General features: G+C 55.2%; 1 protein-coding gene across 1 annotated transcript in view; it reads right to left on the bottom strand.

The window, feature by feature from the left end:
• Positions 1-23,995, bottom strand: part of SLC24A3 (solute carrier family 24 member 3) — a 156,715-nt gene extending 132,720 nt beyond the window's left edge. Inside the window, exon 1 of the mRNA XM_086626594.1 lies at positions 23,875-23,995. Within this exon, the coding sequence (XP_086482720.1) occupies positions 23,875-23,995 (121 nt within the window). The remainder of the gene's footprint in view (positions 1-23,874) is intronic.
• Positions 23,996-26,826: the final 2,831 nt, after the last annotated feature.

The raw sequence follows: 26,826 nt of genomic DNA, 5'->3' as shown, positions 1-26,826 counted from the left end.
TTCAGCTGGGAGTTCGACACACACAAACAGCACCGAGGGAAGGGGGCTGTGCTTCTCAGGAGGAGCACGTGCAACAATGCAGCATCAGGCTTCTGCCATAATAATAAACACACCCTGGTAACCTGAGCTAAGCAGCTCCAGTCCCACGTACGAGCTGTTCTCAAAGCAGAGAGGCTCTCCTCCAAGCGGCCGACGCTTCGTCGCGTGTCGCTGCGTGGAGGAAAGGCGCGAGAACCCACGAGGACGGCGACAGCCCAGAAGCCCCTGCAGAAACCCCTCCTGCTGTGCCCCCCAACGCCTTCCACGCTCAGACTGCAAACTCTTCCAAGCAAGGGGCAGAGAAGAAGAAAGTCATTTGAGGTGACTTTGGAAGGGGAAAAGCTTCATTTGGCAACAGAAGTGTTTATAAAGGCTACATTCAGCATTCACACAAAGCAGCGTAAATAGCAGCAGAACTGGTCCACAGGCAAACCCGATGGGACGGCCGTGACGTATCCCAGTAAAAGCTCTCCCCTGGTACCCCCAGGACTGAGCGGGGTCAGCTGTCCCACGGCAGGACTCGCAACCCGCTGACCCCAAAATCCTGCCTCACTATCTTCACTCCAAAGCCCATGTGGCTCAACGGAGCAACAGAAAACAGAAGTTACAGATGAAAGGAGATGCTTCCTTCCAAGGTTTGCCCTTCTCAGGATTTCCCTGTGAAAACAGGGACACATCAAGATTTTAACCCTGCTAACAAGGATGCTCCAGGACAATTAAGTGAGGTCCACGTTTCCCTGCTTGCTGGCACCGGCCTCCCCATGGCACAGCCAGCAGCAGCTCAACACCCACCCTACGGGCTGCCCTGGGTACCATTCTATGACACTGCCCTTATCCCAACCCACCAGTTTCGCCCTTTCCTCCCGATTTTCTCCTCCCTGCCCCACCGAGGGGGAGCAGTGGCCGGGCTGCCGGCCGGGTCCAGCCACAACACGAGCACAGGCTGTGCCCCTATTAGCCCTTGCAGAACACAACTCAGACACTTGGATTCGCACTTTGGCAGATTTGGCGAAAGAGGAAGGGGCTGCCGGCTGCAGTCCGACCCTCCGCACAGGCTGCCACAAAGCAGGGACCTCGCCTGTCCCGTCGGATGGGGGCACCACCGCTTCGGCCGGCAGCGTCTCCCCCTGCTTTGGGTGCTGGCATGGGGCAGAACCACCATCGCCCAGCAGCAGGGACGTCACCGCGGCCGCAGCACCCACCACAGCAGGGAGGCACCAACAGCGTGCCACTGGCACCACGGCCCGGTGGCCGGACCCTTGCTGGCCTCCGCAGCCCCTTCCCGTCCGCACCGGCCATGTCCCACCTTGGGCTGCCATTGCCACGACACCCGCAGGCAGGAGCACCGGCACCGCAGGCTCCCGTGTGGGAAAGGCACAAGGACATTCTGACCTACAAGTATTACACAGTCCCGTCCCCAGGTCAGCTTCAAAAAGGCAGATGAGACAACCACAAATTCTGCTTGAGAACAAGCCTTCTGCAACGCGTGCTGTTGGCTCCTCATTTCAGACTGTACCTTGCCACCCTTGATTCACCTGTCCAAGGCAAAACTTGGGCGGACTCGAAGCTCCACGTCAGCTGCCAGAGGCTGCGGGGCCGGAGCCCTTCTGTCACTTAACGAGGGCCCCATCCTTTGACTTCAATATACATGAAATCACAGCCAGCAGAACGCAGACCAAAAACCCAGTATTCTGCAGAGGAGCTATGAGAATAACAAGGAATAAGCAGAACTCCTCTACCCAAGGAGAAGCAGGGAAGGTTATCAAAAGAAAGCTTACAGTTTTCTTTCTGAAAACGAAGTTATTCAGAATTGGATTCTTTTTAATGGGAAACATGTCGAAGACATTTTTTTTTCATTTGCTCAGCAGCAGTAAAGACTGAACATCCCGCATCAGCTACACTGTCGTTTGGTTCAGGCCAGCACACAGATTAGGCATTTTTCTTATTAACGTTCTAGCTGCTGGCTTCATAATAAAATAACACTGTGACATCTTCAAAAACTTTGCTACAATAAAGAGTTTTTCCAAAGTTCTGTACCATAGCGTATTTCAAAGTGGGTGAATTATTTCTTTAAGCACTGAACATCACCACAAGGTATTTTCCACAACTCTGACCACCCACCACTAGTTTTACATGACAGACCCAGAATCCAGGTCTGGAGAGCTTTTTCTGTGCTCCATCCCAGAGGTATTCCCACGGACAACAGCACCCTGACTTTGTGCCTGTACCACATTTCACAATGCAAAGAAGACAACGCAGACGGAGCGTTCCCAGCAGCCGCGTCTCTTTCATCACGAGAGGGACACGCTCGCGCGTTTGCTGGAGCTCCTGCCCCTGCCCAGCCGGGGCGGCAGCCTGGCGAGAACAGGCTAGATCTCTAGCAAGGTTGCTGATCTGTTCTACTTATCATCATGAACACGAACTAGAGTGGAAAGAACTGACCAAATTGCTCACAACTTCCAAAAACACTCTGTGTGTTTCTCCGCGTGGGAACTCAAGAGCTCCTTACGCTTTTCCAGGTGGCTCTGGCTGGAGTTCCCAACTTACCGCGCTGCAGAAACACAGCTCAACACCCCCTGATCTGCACTTTTTGGTACAAATAACACTACTTCATAATGCTGTACAACACGCCGATGTTCCCCAACTGCACGCTGATCTCGGAGAAGCGTGTTTACTTTCAGCATCAAGGCACAGGAAACGTGGCAGGACCTCAGAGCAGACATCCAGTTTCTAGCGAGGACAAAGCAACCTGGTATGGAGCTCGAGGTCCACCCGTGCTCCTGGGGATGCCTCTGCACTGCCAGCCAACACACCTGGACAACTGAATGGGACAAGGACGCCCAAACTCAACTCTGGAAGGTGGGATACAGGGTAAAGGAGACAACGATTTTACACTGATGTGAATTCCCTGTCCTGCATTCAGCCACGCGGCTCCCAGCAAAGGCTATTCCCATCCAGGTTTACTCAACATGCCTACACAGATAAAGGAACCCCTTTTTAATCTTCTCATGGTTCTAAAAGCGAGCACAATTGCACCCTTCATTAGGATTGTTGATTATTTCTGGCCCAGCAGCGCTAGGTGGCTCTAGACAGGAGGGGACATTGCTGTGCACGGCACCACGCACGGGCAGCCCCTGCCCCACACGCTGCTCTGTCCATGGGCATGACGAGCAAACACAGCGAGCCCACACCAACCACGAGGCCAAGTACTTCATGAGTTCCTACAGCCTGTCCTCTAAGTGCGTGCCACCATGCAAGGGAGAGGGACTTATTAGCACCTTTCTCTGCAGGCTGCTGATTAAAACACAAACACCCTCCACGGCTCATCGCTGAGATCAGAAGGTCATTTCATGAACCTGGCCATGAAGTGACCCAGTCATTTCATCCAAGCCTCAAACACACACGTTACCCTATAATTAGTGGAAAATGACAAAAAAAGTTAAGAGGAAGGTGAGCGGATAAATCGGGGTCTTGAGGTTTGCTAAGGAAAGGTTGTGGAAAGCTCTCCTGGATCAGGCTGGTGTACGGCAGCAACTCGACACGAGAGTATCCCAGCCCTTCTCATCCAAGACAGGGCTGAGTCGGTAGACACGTCAACTTCAGATTAATAGGGGAGCACTAAAGAATGCCCAGGCATGATGTTCAGCTGGGGGAAACTGGGGCAACTCCTTGAACTTCGGTGCAGAACTGGTTTACAGCAGTGGTGGATCTGGCCCGGTAAGGCTGAAGCACAGCAACGTAACGAAGGCGGAAGGTGCTGGTGAGCAGCACGCTGGAGCGGGGCAGAGCTGACGGGCCAGGGGTGGCCCAAAGGGACAGACCCATCACCACGGCCCCTCACAAGCATAACGCAGCGCTGCTCACGGCTTTGCAGAGCCAGCGGGTACCCGCGGCTCTCGCTGACAATGAACTGCTCCCAGTGCAGACTGCCAGATCCTGCTGGCCGAGGCCAAAACCAGCACAGCTCCTCTCTTGTCTGTCCCTTTTATCTATTGTTTTGATGGTGGCGGTTTCAGATTTTGGAGGGTTGGTTTCACACACACCCCTTCTAACTAGCTGAATTATCCCCCTCTCTCTGAAATTTTCCTACAGCGAATACAACAGGGAAATATTTCTGGGGAAGAAAAGAGCTGGAACGACCAAGCGCAAGCTCCCGCACCAAGTTAGCAGCAGAAGTGGGGCGCAGCGGTGCGGTTACCTCGGGACAGGCCAGGTGAGCGCTCTGGGCAGAGCAGGACCCAGCTCACTCAACCGCAGCATCCCTCCAGAGCTGCCCTTCCACGCCTGCATCCTGCCCCCCCGGACCCGCAGGTGGGCGCCCAGCCAGCCCCGTGCGCGGGTCGCTCCTAGCGCAGTCGGATCTGCCACAGATTGTCACGGCGTAACCTGAGCTCGGGATTGCATAAACATTTCATAAATGGATTATCTTTCTTCGTAGGCTGATTTGGGAGACGCTTTCCTTTCAAAATCAGCAGCAGCGAAGACCATAAATAAAGCATCCTCAGGGAAATAAAAAAAAATCAACAAAACAAACCAGAAACCCTACACTTGGCTTCGCAGAGCAGCCTCTTCCTCACATCCGCTTTCGAAGCTGTATTTCACACACACCGACCTGGATGGAAAGGTGCAGAAGGGTCAGGGAAGCACGCTGGCGACCCACCGCTCTTGTCAATACTTGTGTAAGATGAGTGGGGCACAGAGGCCAGAGCCAAGTCACGGGCACTTCATCAACAGGAGAGGGTCCCTGCACCCAAGGCTTCCCAACTGAACTAGATGGCAGAACGCCAGACGACGTGGGTGCGGAGCAGAGGAGCAGCTTGCTTGAGGAAGACGCAGGTGAGGACGGCGAGCAGCACTGCGGGAGGAGCAGCAGACCTGGGCACCGGCAGCTCTCTGCTCCCCCAACACCCAGCCTCTGCCCCCGCACACTGCCCACCCCACCAGCCGCCACCCAGACAAAGGCAGCAGCCAAGGAAGATTCCTTGTGGCCCAGCAAACAGTAATGAGAGGTGACCTGGAGGTCCCAAGGCAACCAGGGACTACGCAAGTATGTCAAGGGCGAGTATGACTTGTCAGAGCACCAGGACACCTGCCAGGTGAGGCAGGATGCACGACGGGAGACTCAGCTGGACAGAAAGCCCAGACAGATTCCCTGCTGCTGAGCAGCACCTGGCCCCGTGCCCGCACGCCTCCTCTCCTCGCCACTTTCGCAAATCTCCATGGAAAAAAGCGCAGTGGCCTTGGCAGATGAGAAGTTGTGGGATTTCTCCCACCCCAGCTCTCATTAACTCCTCTCTCAAGACCCGCTCCCCCAGCCAGCAGCCATGAGGGGACCGCATTCCCCACAGATGCCCCACGCCTTCCGCAGGGGCCCGACTCTGTGCCCCACCAGTGCTTCTCACCCTGCTGCCCAGCTGGGACTGGGGCACAGCGTGGCTCCCAGACCTAACTATTTATACAGGCTGCTTGTGTTCCTGTCTTACCTGTCTCTGCTTCCCCGAAAGTTATAGATAAAGCCAGAAGCATTTTTTCCTCAAGGAAAGCAGAGGAGAAATTAGCTGAAAAGTCTCTTTCACTAACAAGAAAGTATGGAAGAAGATTGTTTTTTCTCTAAATTTACGAGCTCTGCGACACTTTATATTTCCTATAAAACAGGCATTTTGACACAGGTTTTTATTTACAAATAAACAGGATTTTTTTAAAAAAACATCTTAACCGTTAAAAAGTTAGCTCTTTTTAAGTCTATTAGTTTTCCAGGTCAATAAACCACCTTTGCCACAGACCAACCATAAGGTGTAACACCTTCTAGGTAGTGCACAGACCCCACGAGAACCCTGGGGTTTCTGCCAGCCCTTCTCCACCATCCTGAACAGTGCTGGGTTTAGGCTTAGTTAACCGAAGACAAAATTTCCCGTTCACTGCCTTGTGCCAAAAATTGTCATTGGAAATGCAATGATTCCAGGGTCCCTTGATTGTTCGCTACCAATTTGTGCAGAAATTTACATTTTCTTTATTGTTCATGTCAGCGTGACCAATAAATTGACCATTCCCTTCTTGCTTACACGTAAGTGCAAAAGGAACAGTTTAGCACCTGGTAAAAAATACCACTTCTTAAATCTCCCTATCACGTCTCCTGTGATCCAGCTCCTCTCTAAACTAAACAGTGGTTTTCTTAGGATAATCTTTCCATGCCTCTAATGATTGTCCCCGTTTTCCCCTGGACATTCCTCCAGCCCCTGCCTAAACCACCCGTGATGCTCAAGGTGACGGATTCCTGCCGATACGTACAACAGCACCCAGTATTTCCAGCCCGACGGATTCCTTGGGCTCTCCGAACCTCTCCGCCGGCACTCCCGTCCCACCTGCTACCGACGGCAGCTCTGGAGCTGCCGACACTCTCCCTGCCGCTCGGCAGTCGCCAACTGCCAGCCGTGATTCCCGGCCCGCCCTGGCACACCGCATCTTTGCTGGCAGAGCTGTTGCCCATTTCTTCAGCCCTGCGACGTTCCAGGGACAGGACGGTCTCCCAGCACTGCCCAGCAAACTCTGCTCGTGCCTCCCGCTGCTTCTGCGGCTGCTGCCCAGGTGAATTTCGGGGGCAGGTAATGCAGCACCCTTTGCGTCACCCTGCTGTACATCCCAGCGCTTTCCCTCCCCCCAATAAAAAGAGAGGAAGTTTTCATAGGCATAAAACGAAGATAGGCAAGAAGCTCCCCCCGCAAACACATCCTTGGGGCAACTCCTCTCCCTGATCCAAGCTCCTTCCCAAGCAGCCCCTCTCAGTTCTTTCCCCCATTCCCTGCAAGGGCCACCAGGTGATCCCAACGTGCCTTCGGACTCCCTGCTCCTTCCTTTTTCTGCCTTTCCCCAAAACTCTCCCTGAGCTCCCTCCTGGTGTCAGCAGCCTCCTGGACTCACTTCGCCAAGCCTCTCTGCTCCTGGCAATCCAAAACCGCTGTTCGAAATCCCCTGGGCCACTGTCCAAAACACGGGCTGTGGATGGAGCAGTGAAACCAAGAGAAACAACGGAAAAAGTCCCTCTGACTCCGGAGCAGAGGGAAGGAACAAAGGGCCAGAACTGCGGCAACAAGAGTGTTACAGGCGGCTGCACCGCGAGTCACCCAGGTCACCCCACGCTACCGCATCGAGCTCACGCATCACAATTCTCTTTCTCCATGGTAGGTGACAAAGAAAAAATTAGCAACAATGAATTAAAAATAACCTAAAATTGATCTTCCACGAGTAACAGTGCTACTTTTCATACAGTTCTGAGATCCGGTGGCTGCTTGAACCTGGAAATCAAGAGCTGCCACGGCTGAAAAAGCAATAATTGAGATCCTCGCTGCTACCGAACAGATCCCAGCTCCTTGCCTCTCGGAAGGCTTGGGTAACGTGTCGCAGTGAAAGCCTGCTTCTCTGGAGGAGACATTTACCCGTTAAAAAGCAGTGAAAAATGAGTTGTATTCCAACCCAACATGACAGGGGCAAACACTTGGGGTTTGATTGGGTGGGTTTTGTTTAGGAGCTGAACATTCAATGGCTCCTTCCCCCACACTTACGCATTCCTCTCCTAATTCTGAGCTGACACGGTGGGAGGAAAGACGGTTTTGGGTTAGATGAAATATTTTAGTCAACCAGGAATAAAGTATTTTATTTTGGTTTGGTTTGTCCTCTTTCACACTTTTAGCTAAATATAATTCTACAGAATTAAATTTAGCCTGAAAATTTAGTCATAAAGACATGCTGGGAAAAGAAACACAGCAGCTCTTCCCCCGCCCCCCCCAAAAAGAAAAGAAACCATGACTTTTTCCCAGTTAAATTCTAAAATACATTAAAAGCATCACCCTTGCAGCGTGGCCTGAACAATCAGCACTGAGCTCACCCTGCAAGCCGAGGGCCCGCTGCCTGCACTTGCTTCCCCCCCCCAAAGATCAGCAGGACTCGCTGCGGAGCGAGGGCCAAAAGGACCCCACATCCGAGAGCGGTGCCTCCCGAGAAGGTACCAGAGGGCAGCAGTCCCTGCGGGGTCCGTGGCCGAATGTGTCCAAGTCCCAGCCAGCGCCGCGGGCAGGGCAGGGCTCCGGGGACGAGCGCCCTGTGGAGAGGGACGGGGCGGCTCAGCCTGCGCCCACGCTGCCCCGGACAGACATGCCCTTTCTCAGCTGCGGCCAAGGAACAAGGAGCAATCCTGGCAATCTCCGCCACCTGAACAGACAACAGACAGCTCAGGATACCAGTCCAAAGGGTGTAAATCCACCCACGGCACGGCGAGTTCCTCAGACGAGGAAGGGCAGAACCTGGGCAGAATCGATTCCTCGGTGCCTTTCCCATGGCTCCATGCCAGCTCCTACCAGAGCCTCCGCACCGCCGCAGCGAGGCTGAAGCTGGGAGCCTGGCGCTGGCTGCCCGGATGGAGATGGCCCCCGGGCTGCCACAACTCATGGGCTGCAGAGAAGGAACAAATGGCCACAAACGGAATGGATCGGAGAAACGCACCGAGAGTGGGCATGGAGCCTGTTGCCCCCGTGAACGTGACCCTCCCGCGATGATGGCTGGCACAGGCCTGCTGTGTCCCTCCAGCAAGCCGGGTGCTGCGAGCACTAAAAATAAGCCCCCTGTTTCAGGGAAGAACGAAAAAAAGAAAAAAAAGACTGTCGTAAGCCCTGGCTCCCAGTCTGGTGTCTAAACACCAGAACGGTCTGATGATAGAGGAGCCGTAACAAAAGAGCAGAAGAAGGTTTTTTTCCATGCTTTCCTCCACAAAAGATAAAGGAAAAACTGGATCTTGCAAACAATAAACAAAAGCAAGAGGGAAAAGGGAGCTTTTGTGTCCGATTTCAATACAAACATGATTTTCAAGCGAAGAAGACTATTTCTCCCTTCCCTTTCCCTTACAACTCTTTTCCCCTTGTGCTTCCCTGCAACGACACTACATGAATCTGTAACTGTCACTTGTTTAATCGTTATTATTTACTGTGTCCACGGCGCTGGGAACACGGGAGGCAGTTTGCAACGCGGAGACAGGGGCTCAGCCCCACAGAATTCCCGGGCGCTGATACTAACTCTGCCGCACGGCACTGAATCTGGATTTGCTCCCGAAAAGCACGCCTTACCCGCGGTGAAATTCGGGAAAGCTCACCGCCAGCCGGACAAGGAAAGGGAAGGCAGGAAAGCCCACCGAGAGACCTGGAGGGATACGCCAAGGGCGGGTGGGACTTCTGCAGCCCTCACGCATCTCCCAGGCGCTGCACGGGGCGTCGTGCTCACCGACCCGCCGGCACGGGTACAGCTGCAGCGGAGCCAGCGCGGGAGCCGGGACAAAGCACACAGGAATTAGCGCGGGGAGGAGATGGGAACCGTGAAAGGAGCGGTCAGGGACCCCGGCGTGAATTCAGGCCCTGCGGATGGGCAGCGCTTCCCCTTTTTCTGCACCTGGTCAGAAAACCCAGGAGACTCAACTTCTATCGCAGACAGGAACATGCGGAAGGGCAGCCGCTGGCCTCGCAGCTGATGCTGCGCCCCCTTCCCTATGAAACTGAATTCCCTGCACTAATGCATCTCTTTCCTTCCCAGTGTGTGGGGCTAAAATTAGCACCAGATGGCAGGAGCCACAGAAAGTCACAGCGAGGAGCTCAGGACGGGCCGTGAGGGCTCATGTCCCACACACAGCGCTTCAGCCGCGCCAGGGTGTGTGTGGTCCTTGGCTAAGCCCTGGGCTCTGCCGCTGGCCAGCATGCGGACCTGGTCTGGAGCTGCCACAGCAAGCTAGCTGCACGCCAACGGGCTCCAAGAGCAGGAGCGAACGTCCATCAGGTGCCCTCTTGGCAAGTCTGGCTCTTCTACAAGGTGGACAGAAGCACAAACCTTCGTATGCTGCTAGATCAGCAACTCCATCCTAAGTAAGCAAGCAAAGCACTAGCTCCAGCAAATCTTCCAGGTGCCACCAGAACCTCCACCTTATCGACCCTCAACACTGTCCCTTCTCACCAGCTCTCCGGCCAACCTCCCTATGATCACCATGAACTGTGCCCACCAAGGGTCCCAGCTGCGTGCAGGTCTCTGCCCTCATTCAGAGCGATCTCTGTGTCACTAAGCCAAGCTGAAAATTACCTCGGTGACACGGAGTGTTTTCCCTATGGTACCCGCTTAATTAAATATTGAAAGAGCTATTACCTTTCAGGGATGCCTGTGCACTGGCTGCGTCCATTATTTATAACACCATGTATTCATTACGCGTTTTATCCCATGCTCCTATCTGCTGATCTCCTAACAGGCCCTTAAAAATAATTTTAAGCAATTAATCCTACCTTAATTACAGACAAATATACATAGAAGCCCCAGGACATCTCTCTCTTATATTTACTAGAAGTAAGTAAACACATCTAGAGATAAATCTGGTCATCAGGAAAGCGAGGGACGAAGCCCACCAGCCGTGGGACGCACAGAACCGGAGGCAGGCACACTTTGATCAGCCGCAGTAAAATTGCTCGCTTTGTCTGCCGGGATGCCGCCGGACGCGTCCTGCCGTGGCTCCCAACCCACAGCGGGTTCTTCTCACGGAGTGGCACCACCGGATGCTGTCACCTCTGTTCTCCTCCACGCTGAGGACACGAGCCAAGGCTCATCACACCAGAACCCCTGGGCTTCTCCTGCCTCCCACGGTCTCCTGACCTCGGAGCACCTGCACAGCTGTTCTCCCAGTCAACAGCTGTCACCACCAAGCCATCTCAGGTTGTCCCTTGTCCCTTCCTCCTCCAGCTCCTCCATCCCCGCAGACCAACCTGGCTCACCCCAGCCCAGAGGGGCCAGCTGCCTGCTGCCCCTGGGGAGGACACGTGTAATGCCAACACTGGGTACGGGGGCAGGGAGGACACGGCGACTGTCCTGCTCATCTCATCCTCCTCTGGACCATTAATGGGGACACTTTCCACCATGCCACCTGAGGAAACCATCTGTGGGACACCCTCTGGCAAGAGCCTGGCTGTTCAGCCCGGTGCATCCCTGCTGGCAGAGCCTGCGTTTTAACATGGGCCACCCGTTCTCGCTCCCACATCCATACCAACACGATGGCTAACGAATACGCTTTTCAAGGGTTGGGGAGAAAAAAAGAGGAAAGGAAAAAGAAAAGAATCTCTAGACACAATGAGGAAGCACTTTGTAAATTCCCACATTTCAGCTCATGTAGGAAACACACTGTGATTTTGGAAACGCCAGCTTCAGCTCTTTTCTGCAGAGCCCTGCTAATGTACAGGAAAAAAACGCAATCATCATTAACGCTCACATTTTGTGCAACTTCGCTGGCTCACCGGAACTAACTCGTGTGTTTGGCATCCACACTGGGAAATCTCACACTTCAGAGGAGTTTGTCTGCTGGTGAAACACTGCGACCCCAAGTTCTGCCGTGCTGAGCACGCGGGTCAGCCCTGGAACCACAGCGAGCCCGATGCCGTGAGGGATCTGAGTGGTACAAGTCCAGCATGGACCCATAAACATCTGCTTCACACCGGGAGCCTCTGAGCAGGGCGGGGAGAGGGACATGGTGCGACGGCGCAGAGGTGCGCCGCAAACCCCTGACCCAAGCCTGAGCAAACAGACCTTAGGGAGCAACTCCAGATGGCCAAAGCTAGAACAGGCTTTTCCCATCCTTCCCCTTCCCCCCATGGAGAAAACAGCACAAGGAAGATTGCGGTCTGTGATGCCATCTCAATACTCAGAAACATGGAAAGCAAGAAGAAGAAACATGTCATGCCCATCTTTGAAAAGAATTTAATGAAAACCTCATTCCAAAATCAATTGAGGACTCAAAGAATAGGATCTTTGTCACCCTTGAAATCAATAGAGAAAACTATCATGGGCTTCAACGGATTCTAGCCTGGCCCTCAAACGTGTGACACCAGCACACGAAGCTTCTGAAACGTGTCGAGGGGCAGTTTCTGTGCCGAGCCTCCCCTGGAGCTTGCAGAGCCTCCCCTGCGGGTCGCGGGGCGGCAGCCCGCCCTGGCGCTGCGAAGGCACTCCCTGCCCAACCGCCCACCGCGCTCACTCGGTGCCCCCGGGGAGCGCTTCCCACCCGCTGGCACGGGAGCCACGACGGCGGGGACGAGCCGAAACGGGCACAAGGCACGAGCGGCGCAGCAGCACCCCAGCCCTTCTCCTCCGAGAAACGAGCCCAGCCCAGAGCTCGCACAGAGGAAGGGCACCTTCCTAGTAAAATCCCAAACTTGAACCTTCCGAAGTATTTTAAGGAAATAAATAATACTGTGGGGGAAGTTTCTATGTTTACCCAGAGATCCTGGCACAGAAGGGCCATACTCCACGCCATACCCGGACCACGCGTTTGACGCTGCCCTTCCTTTATAGGGCTGTGAGCACGGCGGGACCCTCCGCGGCGCGGTGTGCACCCGTCATTCACCCCGACGTGAGACTCCGCAGACCCGGGTTCAACCCACTGCTCTGCTCTCAGCCCGTGAGGTGACCTTGGACAAGTTGTTCTGTCCAGATTCTCAGCTGGTGTCAGCTGGCACCGTGCCACCAGAGTCAATTCAAACACTCCGAGACTCCGGCCGTGCGGTCCGCGGGTCCTCAGCCTCCCTCCCCAAACGGCGCTGCGACCGCCACCGGCCCTGCTCACCAGCCGCCGTGGGAACGCGCACGTAAGCAACAGGTAGCGGGATGAACAGAGCTCGAGCTTCCCTTGGAAAATACGTGGTTTCCACTAAAACAAGACAAAAAGCCTTTGTTATGTTTTTAAAAATAGCCTTATGATCAAGGCTTTAAAAACAAAACCACCACTGCTGTCGTTTCGTTTTACAGTCTGCTATGCATGAGCTGATGCAAAATTCCCAAGGATTTTAACTTTAGCACATAATAATGGGTGGGGACTGACGCTTTTTTTCATTCTTCTCCCTTTAAATTTCATTATCTTTCCAAAACCTTCTCAAATTTCTCTCTCAACTTGCTTTCATCACCAGCGGCGTGTCGGAGTGCTGCTTCACGGCACCGAGGAGCGGAACGCCCAACACCCTCCCACAGGAACGCTGGATTTCAGCAGGGGATCGGGAGTCACCAGACCTTGTGCTTTTCGTCACAGGAAGCTCCTAAGACTGGGAAACTCTAGACAGGATCTAAATAGAGATGAAAAACGACTAATTCCTTCCTCAAGATCCATCCGTGCAAGACACAACCTTGCCTGAGTGTACTGGGTTTGCATGGCAAGGTGTTGGTAGCAGGGGGGCTACTGGGGTGGCTTCTGTGAGGAGCTGCAGAAGCTTCCCCCGTGTCTGATGGACCCACTGCTGGCCAAGGCCAAGCCCATCGGTGATGGTGGTAGCACCTCTGCGATAACATAGTTAGGAAGAGAAAAAAAGTTGCGGTGCAATAGCAATTGTGGCTGGAGAGAAGAGTGACAACATGGGAGAGCAACAACGCTGCAGACACCAAGGTCAGTGCAGAAGGAGGGGCAGAGGTGCTCCAGGCACCAGAGCAGATTCCCTGGCAGCCCGTGGTGAGGACTATAGCAAGGCAGGCTGTGCCCCTGCAGCCCATGGAGGTCCACGGTGGAGCAGAGAACCACCTGTGGCCTGCGGAGGACCCCACACCGGAGCAGGTGGATGCCCAAAGGAGGCTGCAACGCTGTGCAGAGCTCGCACTGGAGCAGACTCCTGGCAGGACCTGTAGCTCCATGGAAGGACAAGCCCAGGCTGGAGCAGGATTGCTGGCAGGACTTGTGACTCCGTGGGAAGCCCACACTGGAGCAGTCTGTTCCTGAAGGACTGCACCCTGTGGGGGACCCACACTGGAGCAGTGTGTGAAGAGCTGCAGCCCATGGGAAGGATTCACATCAGAGAGATTTGTGGAGAACTGTCTCCCGTGGGAGAGACCCCAGGCTGAAGCAGGGGAGGAGTATGAGGATTCCTCCTCCTGAGGAGGAAGGAGCGGCAGAGACAACGTGTGACAAACCAACCGCAACCCCCATTCCCCGTCCCCCTGTGCCACTGTGGGGAGAAGGTGGAGAATTTGGGAGTAAAGCTGAGACTGGGAAGAAGGGAGGGGTGGGCGAAGGTGTTTTAAGATTTAGTTTTTATATCTCATTATCCTACTCTGATTTGATTAGTGAAAAATTAAATTAACTTCCCCAAGTCGAGTCCGGTTTGCCCGTGACGGTAACTGGTGAGGGATCTCAGCGCACACCTCCAGGTTCCTCCTTGGTCTCATCCTACACCAATGGGCCTGGGGCACTGTGACCCACGAGGAACGTGTTTCATCTCGCCAAACGCCTGACGCTCAGGAAATCTGGGAGAGGAAGGGAAACCAGGAGGTTGTGTTGCTTCAGGGGACACCACTGGGCCATGGGCTGCCCACGGTTGGGTCCGGTGTGGTGTGTGGCACGGCTGCCCTGGAAAGCAGCATTTGGGAACCACACAGCCACTCGTTCCCCCGGTAAACCTTCAAGAAAGTACCTGTCAAGTAAGTACAGACCTCCCTCACCCTGGACACGGCATCGGCTCCGTCCCCACGGCCCTAACCCCCGTGGGAGGTATGACATCAGCTACACAGTCCGTATGACGATGGCTCCTGAGGTCTCCCAGTCCATCGGCCTTCCCCCCGGAACATCCTGACCACCTCCCAGCAACGCCACGGCAGTGCTCCCACCGCCTCGCCTTGGATCGTTTTCCGACTCGAGGCTTTTACATTACTCAGTTACGTTCTTGGAAAACTCCTCCGCTCCTGAGCAAGCTTGATTTGTTGCCTCCTCTGATTTAGCGCAAGAATAAATCCAAAGAACATGAAACTCATCATTTATTTCACTGTGTCAGCAGTAAAATTAACTTAAGGGTTTTTTTAAAGTATCGCCTCTCTTCTCCTTCTCCCTGCTCTCCAGCAACACTGCTCTGAGGAGCCCAGAGCAAGCAACACCTCGCCGTGAGCACAAGCGATGCAACCTGTCGAACAAGCACACCACGAACAAGCAAGCTGGACACGACAGCTCGCTGCGTTGGAAGGAAGCTCTTTGGGACAAGGATCTTTTCAGCGCAGTTTTCAAACAGGACTTCTGAGAGCCCCAGCACAGGCCAGAACGCTCAGTACTGTGGCAGGAGGGTCTCTGCTCACGTAGACCCAAGATGCAAAAGATCTCGAGGATGGTACCGCACGTTGGTTACGCCAAGGGACCAGTCCACCTGCTGTGCGGCAGCTCCGTCCTTAGGAGGCCTCTGGGGAACCCGGTCAATGCGGTGGCTTCTCACTGTGCAGTCTGGTGGAGGCTGCTGCCCGCAGGGCTCTGCAGCACCAGGGCACCCTTCTGCAGAGAACAGAGCAGGACGTGTACGTCAAGTAGGATCAGGGACAGAATCCTCACCAGCTCCTGTCCTGCGTGACACCTAACGAGCACGAAAGGCATTTAACAGCTCTTTTCTACTTGCCACCACCCCGCGCTGTTGCGCATCACACAGACCTACTCTTTTTTAACAGCAGAAATCAAATGCTACGAGCCTGTCGGTACCCATCGTTGTGTGTAAAGTCAATTGACTTCCGTTCTTGTTTCCCCTAAACTGAACTGTTGTCCTGTCTCAGTGCACGCAATGTTCGTTTGAAAGAGTTTCTGTCCCATTTTCCCTGCGCGCTGGAAAGAAAACACAAACGGACTATCACAAAGAGGTGCACTGAGAACTGGAGGGCAGATCTTCTCAGAGCAGAAAGGAATGCCCATGTAAGGCTCGCTTCTCCTCCTGCTTTATGTTACAGGATGTTCTGGCCATCTTAGGGAAAGAAAACAGCCAAGTCTATCTCTGAATGAGAATTATGTTAATAGCAGACCCTTCCGTTGTTTGCCGTTCAGTTAGCACGGTTTTGGCTTGCATATCAAAAAGATTCTTCTAGTGGACAGTAGCAGGCTCTTTCCTTACTGAGCCACTAAAATCTGTTTGCAGTGCTCATTTGAGAGGTGATGCCTGCTGCAGGAGCCAACACCGAGGACGAGCCTCGGCACACCAAAGCTTTCTTTAGAAGAGCACGCTCAGCACCATCCAAACAACGTCCTTCTCTTCCACCACCACCACAGATGAGCCATACTGCCCTCCCACAGAACATCCCTGCTGCGCGCTTCTCATTCCTCGGCCACCGCGGGGCTGCAAGAGACCACCCGGGTTGATCCATAGGGACGCGTCAGCACGCTGTGGACCGATGCATACACCCATCTCCGGATCCGTGCTCCATCTGGAGCTCCGTCGTTCTAGGGCTGGGAGAGCCCCGCAAACTCCTCTCATATCTCAGTTTCGCTACTTTGCCATTTGAGGACATGCCTACTTGCCTCGTTTCCTCTGAAAAGGCAGCGGACTGAGGAACGGCTCGAGTGAGGAAGGAGATCTGGTTGCCCTCGTACACACACGAGCCCACTTGCAGTCAACCATGTTACTTCACACGTCGCAAGCCGAGTGCTCCCCCTGGATCACGGCCCAACTGCCTATGGACACACAAACACGGCTGTCGGCCAAAGTACCGCACACGCTACTGGAGGTACAGAAAGGTCAGACCAGATGGTGGGTCTCAGCCTTGTGGTGCAGCTGCTCGGCTCGTAGCTCGGCAAAGGAATGTTCCAAACCAACGAAATCTGTGTCTCCAAACCAGTGCCGACACTCCCCTGTGCACAAGAGCATTACTCCTCGATGAAAGGTCTGTCCCCTTCCCCACGCAGACGCTCGTGCCCAGCGGCGTGGCGCCCACGACCCAGTGCGCCCACGGCAGCTGGCAGAGCTGGGCAGGGGGATGGCACGGGGCAGGACGGCAGGCACGCTCCTGCACCCCTCTCCTCTGCGCCTGCAGGCAGCTGCCGGGTCCCAGACAGGACTTTGGGACTGTTTGCTTCCCACAGGCAAAGCTTGTAGGCAGATGACATCCGTCCCCACCTCTGCAGCAGTCCCTGTTAGCCAAAAAAGTCCGTAAAAGGCAAATGAAGTCCCAGCGACTACTGTCCCACACAGCCTTCTCCCTGGACACCACATCTGGACTCCTCTTCAACGCCTCCCTCTTTTCAGAAGAACGAGACCCAGGACCTCTCCCCAGAGTCCTTGTGCAGTGCTCCTAGTCTCAGGGATACCACCAAAAAAATTCAGCTTCGACATCTTCAGTCCACATCAAGCTTCAGCTTTTACTCCACCCTGGAGCTGTCTCCAGTTACTGTGGCCTTCACTTCACCAGCCCTCGCCACTGGATGCAACGTCCCATCCCGCTCCCTCTCCTTCCTTGTCCTTCCTTACCCCTCAACAATCAAACACACAGAGAAATCCCCTCATTTCCAGAGATCTCTCAGCCTGCTCCTAAGGAAGAGCTTAGCACCTAGAGATTGTGCCCCTTTTGCTTTCAAATCCGAGTGTCAAGCTGAAATCCAGCCGTCCTATGTACGAGCACGTTGACTGCATGTATTTAATGTCCTACAGGGGCTCCTTTGATGTCATTGCCAAAGCGATGGAGGCCTGAAGACCCTCCCAAATCCCCAGGTACAGCGGGCTTATCCCATGGCCATCTCCGTATCAAGGCAGCTCTGCTGCTGTCAACCTCCAAGCTCAAAAATCAGATCTAAGTCCCGCCTGCACGAGCGCTTTTGCGACTGCTGAGGAGACTCGACCTTCTGTGGAAGACGACGCAAGAAAAGATGATGTAAACTTTGCCGGGAGACAAGATAAAGGGTGAGGGAACCACCCCTTTGGGGTTCCGAGTAGCGAACTGCAGACTCCAGAGCCAGGGTGCCCTTGGCAGTAAATAACGCACGGACAGGCTGCTCGGAGCTGGAGGAGAGTCTGACAGTCCAGCCACAATTCCACGGAGAGGCGGAGGTAAAACACCTTCATCCCTTCAGGGTCAGCCAAGAGTCCATTCATGAGCTGCAAATCACACACACGTACTGCTTTCAGGATCCCCCTTTGATGCTGCGAGCAAGGCAGCAGCAGATCAGCCACAGAGGTTTACTCACCGTGTAACCTTACATCTGTCTACGGGACAGGATGATGAAAGCAGCAGGACTACAAACATCCTGCCCACACCTGGGCATGCCCACGGCTTCTTCCCATAAAGCCACAGCAGCGGAAAAAACAATTAAGATGAGGTTACCAACAGTTCTTGGCATTGGTCTGACTTGACTCGTGGTGCTATTAAAGGTAAAACCCGGAGCAGAACGAAGCTTTTGAAAACCCCCAGCACTTTTTAAAATCCCATGCTTAAAGACCGGCCTAGAGAAGGACACGGAAGACACGGCTGGAAAAAGCAAACGCCTTTTGTGTTCTCACAAAAACGCACCACTGCAACGGAGCCGCCTGGACGCCCGCTGTAAAACACAGCATGCCTGGCACAGGTGGCAACGCTCAGCCCGGGGCGGCTCCCACCGCGGCACGGCGTACCGCGGGAGAAACCTGCCTTTTGGCAGAAATTGCCTGAAGAAGTCGCTCTGGCTTCTAAGTGACGGCAGTGACAAGATGCATCCCTCAGGCTCTGTGCTCCATGAACCCCATGTGGTTTTCATTTGGGAAAGCAACACACTGAAGTTTTTGGTGACAGGTTTCCATGAAACCTGGCTCTTTGCTTCAAGTCTCACCTTAGTGAAGCCTCTACAAAAGCTAAATTTTCTATGCTTCCTTGTGGACAGGAAAGCTAGCAAGGGTAACGTGAACCACTCCAAAAGGCACAGAAACCAGATGAAAAAAGAGAAAACGAAAAAAAAAAATTCCTTTTCTAGCCACCACAGAGTTGCCATCAAGAGAGGAGGACACAGCCCAAGGGCTCTCCATCCCCGGCTTGTTACGACTCCTTACGGAGCCATGTTGGTGCATTCATTTGGCAGAAAACTTCCTTTATTTATCCCGGGCAAGTTTTCTGCTGGGTTAGCTTGCGAAAACACTCAGCGAAACGCCAGAGCGCAGGCAAAGGGAGGCAGGGAGCAGGGTGGCCACCGAGTGGGGTGGCCACCAAGCCGGGCAGCCACCAGCAGCAGGCAGGGCAGGACCGAGCACTTATGGTCAGACGGGCGCAGGCAGGCGCGGAGCCACGCGCCGCCTTCCCGTAGCGGGCACTGAAGAAACAGCGACTGTTGAGTTTTCCTGCCGCTCACCGTCTCGCCACCTCATGTTCACCCTGGTTATGAACAGCTGGCAAGGCTGGCAACCTTTTGCCTTCATGCTCCGCCGAAGCCCAGCATCCTACATCCTGAGAAGCAGGATCCTGGGATTTCAGGTGCCATGCCGGAGTCTACCTCAGGCACCCAACTTTGGCAAGTTGACCAGCCTGGCACACATCCCGGCGCTTCCATAACATTTTAATTAAGTGGATGCCAAACACTGGCAGGTACGGCGATTTGGACGCTTTTAAGGCAGCTCTTCAGGGATAGCCTGAAGCCAGCACAGCTCCACGGCTGCCCAAGCCCTGCTCTGTCCCTGCCGTAAGCAGATGCTGAGAGTCGAGCACACCTGTAAGCGCCTTCCCCCACACTCCTTCCAAGCACAGGCGCGTGCCTCGTCCCTGCCGTTCCCCGCGCCGTAAGCTGCTCGAGAGAAGACCTCCCTCCCTGCCGGCTGTTGGTGCGGGACCTTGAGCAAGTACGAAATAAATGAACAAGTCATTTCCTGCAAGGCCAAACAAGCTCCCTGCCAAAGAGGTCACATACCACGCTCTGGCCTGACACCTCTCCCTAGTTTATGAGGGTAAATTCCCACATCCAGGGGTCCAGTGGTTCCAGCATTACATCTGGGCTAGGATTACTCTCGCTGAAGGTCGGATTACGCCTCACTGGAGAGGTGAGGAAAACAACGGCTTTCGTGCTTTCATTGCGTGACCTCTGAAGTTGGGTTTGGGTTTCTCAGTTTGCGCAAACCAAAACATTCAAACGAAATCAGGGAGTTTTCACCCAATTCCCAGCTAGAGGACCAGGATCTGTCACACCAAGGTTCTTCAAGGCTGTTTTGGCAGTACGGAGACTGGTAAGGAAAAGCCCTGTGAGGCAGTGCCCGCGACGACGTGGTCAGGAGGAGAGAGCCTGTAGGGTTCACTCCAGCCTTGTGAGCTCCTCCAACTGGCGCGGGGCAGAAGGCGGACACGCTGGCATCCCTGCTCCCCATCTCCCACCGTGCCACCCAGGATCACTCGGAGGCTTTTCCTAAGTGTGTTACTGTCACAAGGATGTGCTCGACCCTCTGCAGCCCGCAGGAAGGATCAGGCACCCACCAGTCCTGGGAAAACAGCCAGAGCTTTGGATTTGGAGTAAGTCTCAGAGCTAATCCAAACGCACCTGGCAGGCCTTGCTCCGCCGTTCCGAACGCTTCACTCGCGTCAAGTTAAAACAAGACTTAAAAGCAACCCAAATCTTCCACACTTGAATCACGCAGGCAGCTCCATTTGCTTGGATGTGCCCATCCCCGTGAGTAAGGGCTGCAGAATCAGACCCAGCTTTTCCTTACCGTCCTGCCAAAAACACAGGCACACAGAAAGAAGAGAAGACAAAACCCACTGACTGATGTCCCTGCTATTTTTCCCGTCCACGACAGCAAACTGGTACAAAGCCTGACTCAGAAGCCTCCCTTGAAAAACCTGAATCATCATAGTTTGGAAGATGGTTTCGTACAATGAAGGAATCTCTTTTCTCCACTCCTCCCTCTCTTTACAAGAGAGAATTTAAGAGTCACACTGATGGGGGGGGAGGGGAAAAAAAAAAAAAGAAAACTTCACGCTTTGTTTGGCTTTTTCTGCACGGACAGCAGAGTCAGAGTTCTGGAAGCAGCTCACACTATTCAAGTTAACGAGACGTTTCTGTAACTTTCCTCTACCTCCAGTCCCCTTCAGCAGAATGAAGAGCATATGGCAGTCCAGTGGCTGGAGCTGTATTTTGGGTCTGCAGAGTTGTGTTTGATCTCAGTTACAGCTCTTATTTACCAGTGTGATTTCCTTGATGTCAGAGCACAACCACGGACTTACACTGCCTGGAAGAGAGAAAGAGGCACCCCAGCTGTACGTTCGCTGCCCGGACGAACTTTGTGAACTTGGATTTATGCTTGATTTGCACTGTATCCATGTTTGAAAGCCTGAGCCTTGTGGAATATGAAGGTCTTTGCAATGACCTTGACGTAAACATTATAATGTTATAACACTTTGTTATTACACATCATTTAGCATCAGGAGATCTCAAAGCGACTTGAAAAGGAGGCCTCGTTTTAGAGACCCAGCCAAGTGAGACACGGAGAGGTGAAGGCATCCAGAAAAGCAGCCGGAGCCACCAGAACAGAAACCCGGATCTTGTGCCCTGTCCTCCAGAGTTGCCCACTATGGATGGCTTATCAGTTAAAACTCCGTGGTTACCTGCCTCTTCAGGAAGAGCTCTGGCCTATTTCTTGTGGGTTGATGCAAGTGCATCCACCTTCCGAACGAGGCTTCGGCACCTCGAACCCCTCTGCAAACAGAGGCCACCCGTGCCTCACAAAGCCGTGCTCCTCTGGATCCGGGCCGTGGCAGAGACGGTGGCCGAGGGGAAGCGGACTGACCAGGAAAAACAGCAGCGTTAAAAGTGAGAAGGTTAAATATCATATTATATTATCATTTAAAAAGGTGATTGAAGCCGAGGGCTGTCGGGCTGGATTGCACCTTGATGCAAAGGCTCCACAGGAGCAGCCATTGCTCCAGGGTCTCCGCTGCACCCAGCGACGCCCACGCCCAGCTTCACACCACCGTCAGTCTCACTGGCATCAAGGATGTGAGAGCTGCCCGTAAGCCACGTAAACTGCTGAGCCAAAGCCCCCAGTTCGTTACTCCAAACGCCACATCCCCTTGATGGTTAAAACTGCCCTCGAAGCGCAGAGTCCAGCTGCCCCCTCCTGCCCCCCAACCACGAGAGTGGGAGAGGAGATGCCATTTGATATACAGGCACTGCAGTTGAGTCAAAAGTTCACATTTGATCTTAAACCACACATCTTTACACGGCAAAAATATTTAAATCCCAAATCAAAATATGTCTTTCCACTTCCTGTCTAATCATGACTCAAACATGAACTGCAGAGAGCGTCAGGCTGTCGGCTGCCAGCGAGGTTCCCAGGAGAGCCCAGTCGCTCAGGTCCCACGGAGAGGCGGCGGATGCAGCGGGCGCTGTGGAAAAATTTCCACCTGTGAATCGATTCTTCCCATTGTCACTCCCGGCTCTGCAGACACCCGGGGTGCCGTGTCTGTTGCATCAAACGCTATTTCTCAGCTCTCAGATTAATTTTAAGCTAACTCTGATCACAAACAATGCAAGAGACTCTCCCGAACTGAAGCAAAACGGCAAGAGCCTGACCGAAGTTAGCAGTGCTGGATGGGCAACGCTTTGGGCAGTTCCAGCAAAGCAGAGACAAACTTACCCGCGGCACGGACCTTTACAGCCTGTGCCACCTTCACTCAGCGGACGGAGCTCCCTTTCGCATCAGCAGGAAAACCATGTTCAAGGATGGGATGGGAATCCCGCACTACCCGTCAGAAAGGAGTGTGCACCCTGTGCACCGTTTAGAATAGGTCTGAAATTTGCCTTTGCCGTGTAATCTACAATTTGTCACGTGGCAAAGGCAAGCAGCAAGCAGCCAGTCTGTTCCAACGGAGAAGAGGCTGGAGACAGCTCGGTTTCCCACCAACAGAAAGCAGGAAGAGAGCACAGGTCTGGCCCCACCAGCACAAGAGGCAGAGTACGCCAGAGAAAGCACCTTCTCACCCAAGGTCTATGGAGTTTATGCAAAAGAAGGACTGGTATTAGTGTCGCACATCCACGTATACTGTGTGGGTAGACTTAAATACACTTAAGTACGCGCATACACCCCTGTTTACTTACAACGATGCTTATGTCTGTCTTTCCTGGTCTCCCTTCTCAGAAGTAATCACTGCGTTCATGACAAACAAGTGTAACTTTTAGAATATGTGCATTAAAAAAAGAAAATTCGACTGATTTAAGGCCGTTAAAGTTCCAAATCTTAAAAACCCACCCACCCAAGCGTTGTTATACTCAATAGAAAAAAACGTGTTCAAGTGTTAGCTGGTGTTTGTGCTCTTTCCTAAACATGAGAGCATTCCTTACACCATGCTGGACACCGCGAAACCCCTAAGACATGTCTGTTTATTTAAAAAGCAAATTCAAGTCACGGAGCAGTACGCTCTCCTTCACTTAAAGGAAAATAAGCCTTGCGTAAATTCTGCTTACCCTCACATATTTGCAACGCAAAATACAAATCGCCTGCTACCACCCCCTCCGCACAGCCGCCGGCGGAACGAGGCGGGAGCCGCCGCTCAGCACCCCGGACCGAGCGCGTCGCTCCTCCGCAACCCTCCTCCTCCCCGAACGGGCACGGGAGCCCACGCAAACCGCCCCGCAACCCTCCGCAGCGGGAGCGCGGCTGCCGCTTCCCCGCGGCCGCGGGCAGGTCGCGGCGGGCGGCTCCGCCGCGGGGGACAGGAGCGCGCCCGGTGCCCCGGCCGGCACCGGAGCGCCGCGCCCGCCGCGGGGACCCCGCCGCCGGCACCTCTCCCGCGGGAGCCGGCAGGGACCCGCCGAGCCCCGCTCCGCCGGCGCTGCCCGGCTGCAGCACCCGCTCCCGCGAAGTTTCTCGCCTCTCCCGGGGGCCACCGCCACCCCCCAGCGCGCACGGCCCCGGCCCGGGGAGGGCTCCGGCCCCGGCACGGACCCCCGGGCCGAGCAAGCCCCGGCTCGCCCCACGCTCGCCCCGGCCCCCCCGGGCTTCGCCGCCCCTTCCCCGCGCCCCGGGAGGGCTCACCTCGGCACAGGTGGCCCCGCCCGCCGCCCGCCGCCCCCCGCAGCGGCCCCCGGCCCCGGCGCACACTCACCGCCGCGGCCGGCCGCGCAGCCGGCCAGCAGCAGGGCCAGGGCGGCCAGGGCGCCCAGCTGCCCCCGCAGCAGCTCCCCACGCCGCCTCCGCCGCCGCCGCTCCGCCGCCGAGGCGCCCATCGCGGCCGCTCCGCTCCTCCGAGCCGCGCCGAGCCGCGCCGCGCCGAGCCCAGCCGGGGCGCCGAGCGCCGCCCCCGCCCGCCCCCCGCCGCCTGCGCGCCGGCGGCCGACCCACCGCCCCTGCGCGGCGCGGGCAGCGGGCGCGGCCAGGCGGGATCGGCAGGGGAGGGGACGGGAGAGGATGGATGGGGCCGGCGGGGGGCCGAAACTTCCCGGCCGGCCCCCAGCCCCCTCCCCGCCGCCGGCGTCCGGGGCGGCTTCCTGGGCGGAGAGGGGGCGGAGAGCCGGAGCCGCCCGGCCGCGGGCCGCCCCGCCGCGCCCCGAGACCCCGCCCGGGCCCCGCGCAGCGGGGACAGCGGTCCCGGGGACAGCGGTCCCGGCGCCCGCGGCGGCACGGCCCCCCGCCCGGCCGCGCACCGCCGCAGCGGCAGCCCCCGCCCGGGCTCGCCGTGCCTGGGGCGGGCGGGCACTTGCGGCATCACCGCCGGGGCTGGCCCCATCACCTGCTGGAAAACCCCAGGCGACCCAGCGCCCCCTCCCCTCGCACCCGCGGGTCCCCAGTCTGAGGAGGGGGCGGCCCTCGCTGGCAGCCCTGTGCGTTCCATACGCTCCAACTCGGGAGGATTCCCATCGTGGTGGGGGTTTTTTCTCCCTTTCTCCCACTCTGCTCTGAATTTTTTGCTGGGTGAGCAGCCGCTCGCTCCACCTGCCCTTCCCAGCTGCTCCTGTGCAGGGGCGGGCGGGGGCAGAGGTGCCGCGGGTGCCGTAACCACCGCGCCTCTGGGCGCAGGCCCGGGCAGGGACGTGGGTGCGAGCCCGTCGGCCGGGCTGCACTGGCACCCGGGTTCACCCAACGCTGGGAGCCGAGCCACCTGCTGCGGCACAGAACAGCCCCCGCACAGCCGCTTCATCCGTCCACCGCCCGCGCTCCCGCGTTTACAAACCTGAGCTGGCCTGAACCTTTCATGCCACCTCCCGTTTCAAATCCCAGTTATTATTGCAGCAGTAACGCCAGCACCTACCGGCTGCACTGAGCCCAGAGCATCGCGCGCACGTGAGGGAACGGCCGCCACCCCGGGCCTGCAGCTGAGAAGCAGCACCACTATCCCCACTCTTCGGGAAGGGCGCTGGGGTGACGTGACACCCCTACTCAAGGAGACAGAAGGAACCTCTGGCAGAGACCGGGTTTGAAGCCCGAGTCCCTGAAACCAGAGGCACTGTTCAGGAGCTGTCCCAACAGCCCCAGTGCCAACATCCTGACAGCAGCGTCAGCAGGCGAGCTGGCGATGGAGAGGTGCCAGCTGGGATTGACGAGAGGAGTGTGAGAGCATGGGCAGCGCTGCCTCCAGTGCGAACACACTGAATTAAACCAAAGGAGACCAATGCGATGGCAGAACAGAAACCCTCCAAAAATATTTCAGGCGTTTCATTGTTTCAAGTCAAAATACTTCGGACAAAAACCCAAGCCGCAGACAGCAGCACGGACAGCGCTTTCCAGTCCTCGTCCATCCCGGCTCGGCAGCTCTGCGATGACTGCGGAGCTCACAACGTTCCAACGGGAGCTCTGCTCCTTCTGCACTGGCCCACGCCATGGCGAGGCTCTTCCGCGCCGCGCGTGCCCGCAGCCCTGGCGAGCTGGATGAGGTGGCACCAGGCACGTCGCAGGCATGCCTGGGCGTCGCGACAGGGGCACCGCAGCCACCATCCGGCATCCTCAGTTCAGTACGCACCCGCACACCGCCCTGCCCACGGCAGCAAAACACTTTGTGACCAGAGAGCTGCCTCCAGATTGGATGGAAGAGAAAGCAGAAGAAATACATCTGTTCTTGAGCCCGTCTGGTCTGTGGCACTGTGATTCCTACAGTCTGTTACCCGCGAGTCACTGTGGCTAACGGCACGCGGGTGCAGAAATCCAAGAAAACCGCTCTCAATATTTTTGATTAGCTACTAACCACCCTCATTAGAGAGGCTCCCGTTCTGGGGTCGGCCTCTTGTTACGCACTCAGCTTCCCACCTCTCCCCCAAGGGTTTCTTGCAATTCTGAACTTAATCAGGACGTCAGTTCTCAACGCTGCTCTTAAAGATTTATCGATCGTGCTCCTACGCACAACTTCAGAAACGCTGGTGTCCCTCTGGGCCCCAGGTGGGCAGAGCCAGTTCCCATCCAGACAGTAAATAGAGTAAGTAAATGACTGTCCTAGGATGTAACTATGGAAGAAGTGTTTTGTTTTGGCTTGTTTGGGGTTTTTTCCAGGTAGGGTACACTCCCTTCCCCCTGGCAGGGCAGGTTTTATCCCATGGTAAACAACTCCCAAACGTGTAGCGCTGTCAAACTTTGCAGTAAGTCACCACAACTTACGGAGGAGACCGCGCTTGTCTCCTTCCTTGCTCTTGATCAATACGGTGGGAAAGCAATCAACCAGTTTCGGGGTGAGAGGGGTTTGGGGTGAACGTCCGCATCACTGACATGACAGAGCCCTATGACAGTACTCCCAAAGTACTCCTTTTAAATCTAAATGTCCTTTTCAAGTCTGCAACTGCTCAAAAACATGACCCTGAGGGTCACTGCAAAATCATTATTCACCCCTCCGTCCTAAGCCTGCTCTCCGACCCATTGCAGAGCTGCTTGTAAATATCAAGGTGTGAGCTCGCTATGTTGAGAATTAAGACTGGGAATACCTGGGAAGCCCATGTAGCTTAGGAAGAAATTTCCCACTCAGAATCACAAAGTAATTTAGAAAATTCCGTACTAGCATAGTAAGTACCAGCTTGTGAAACATTCCTGTTACTGGGGAGCGTAAGGCAGTGGAGAATCTCCTCTTCTCTCCCAC

The sequence above is a fragment of the Tauraco erythrolophus genome, chromosome 2 (assembly GCF_009769465.1).
Source record: "Tauraco erythrolophus isolate bTauEry1 chromosome 2, bTauEry1.pri, whole genome shotgun sequence".
NCBI lineage: Eukaryota > Metazoa > Chordata > Aves > Musophagiformes > Musophagidae > Tauraco > Tauraco erythrolophus.
This window is presented reverse-complemented; position numbering and strand designations above follow the sequence as displayed.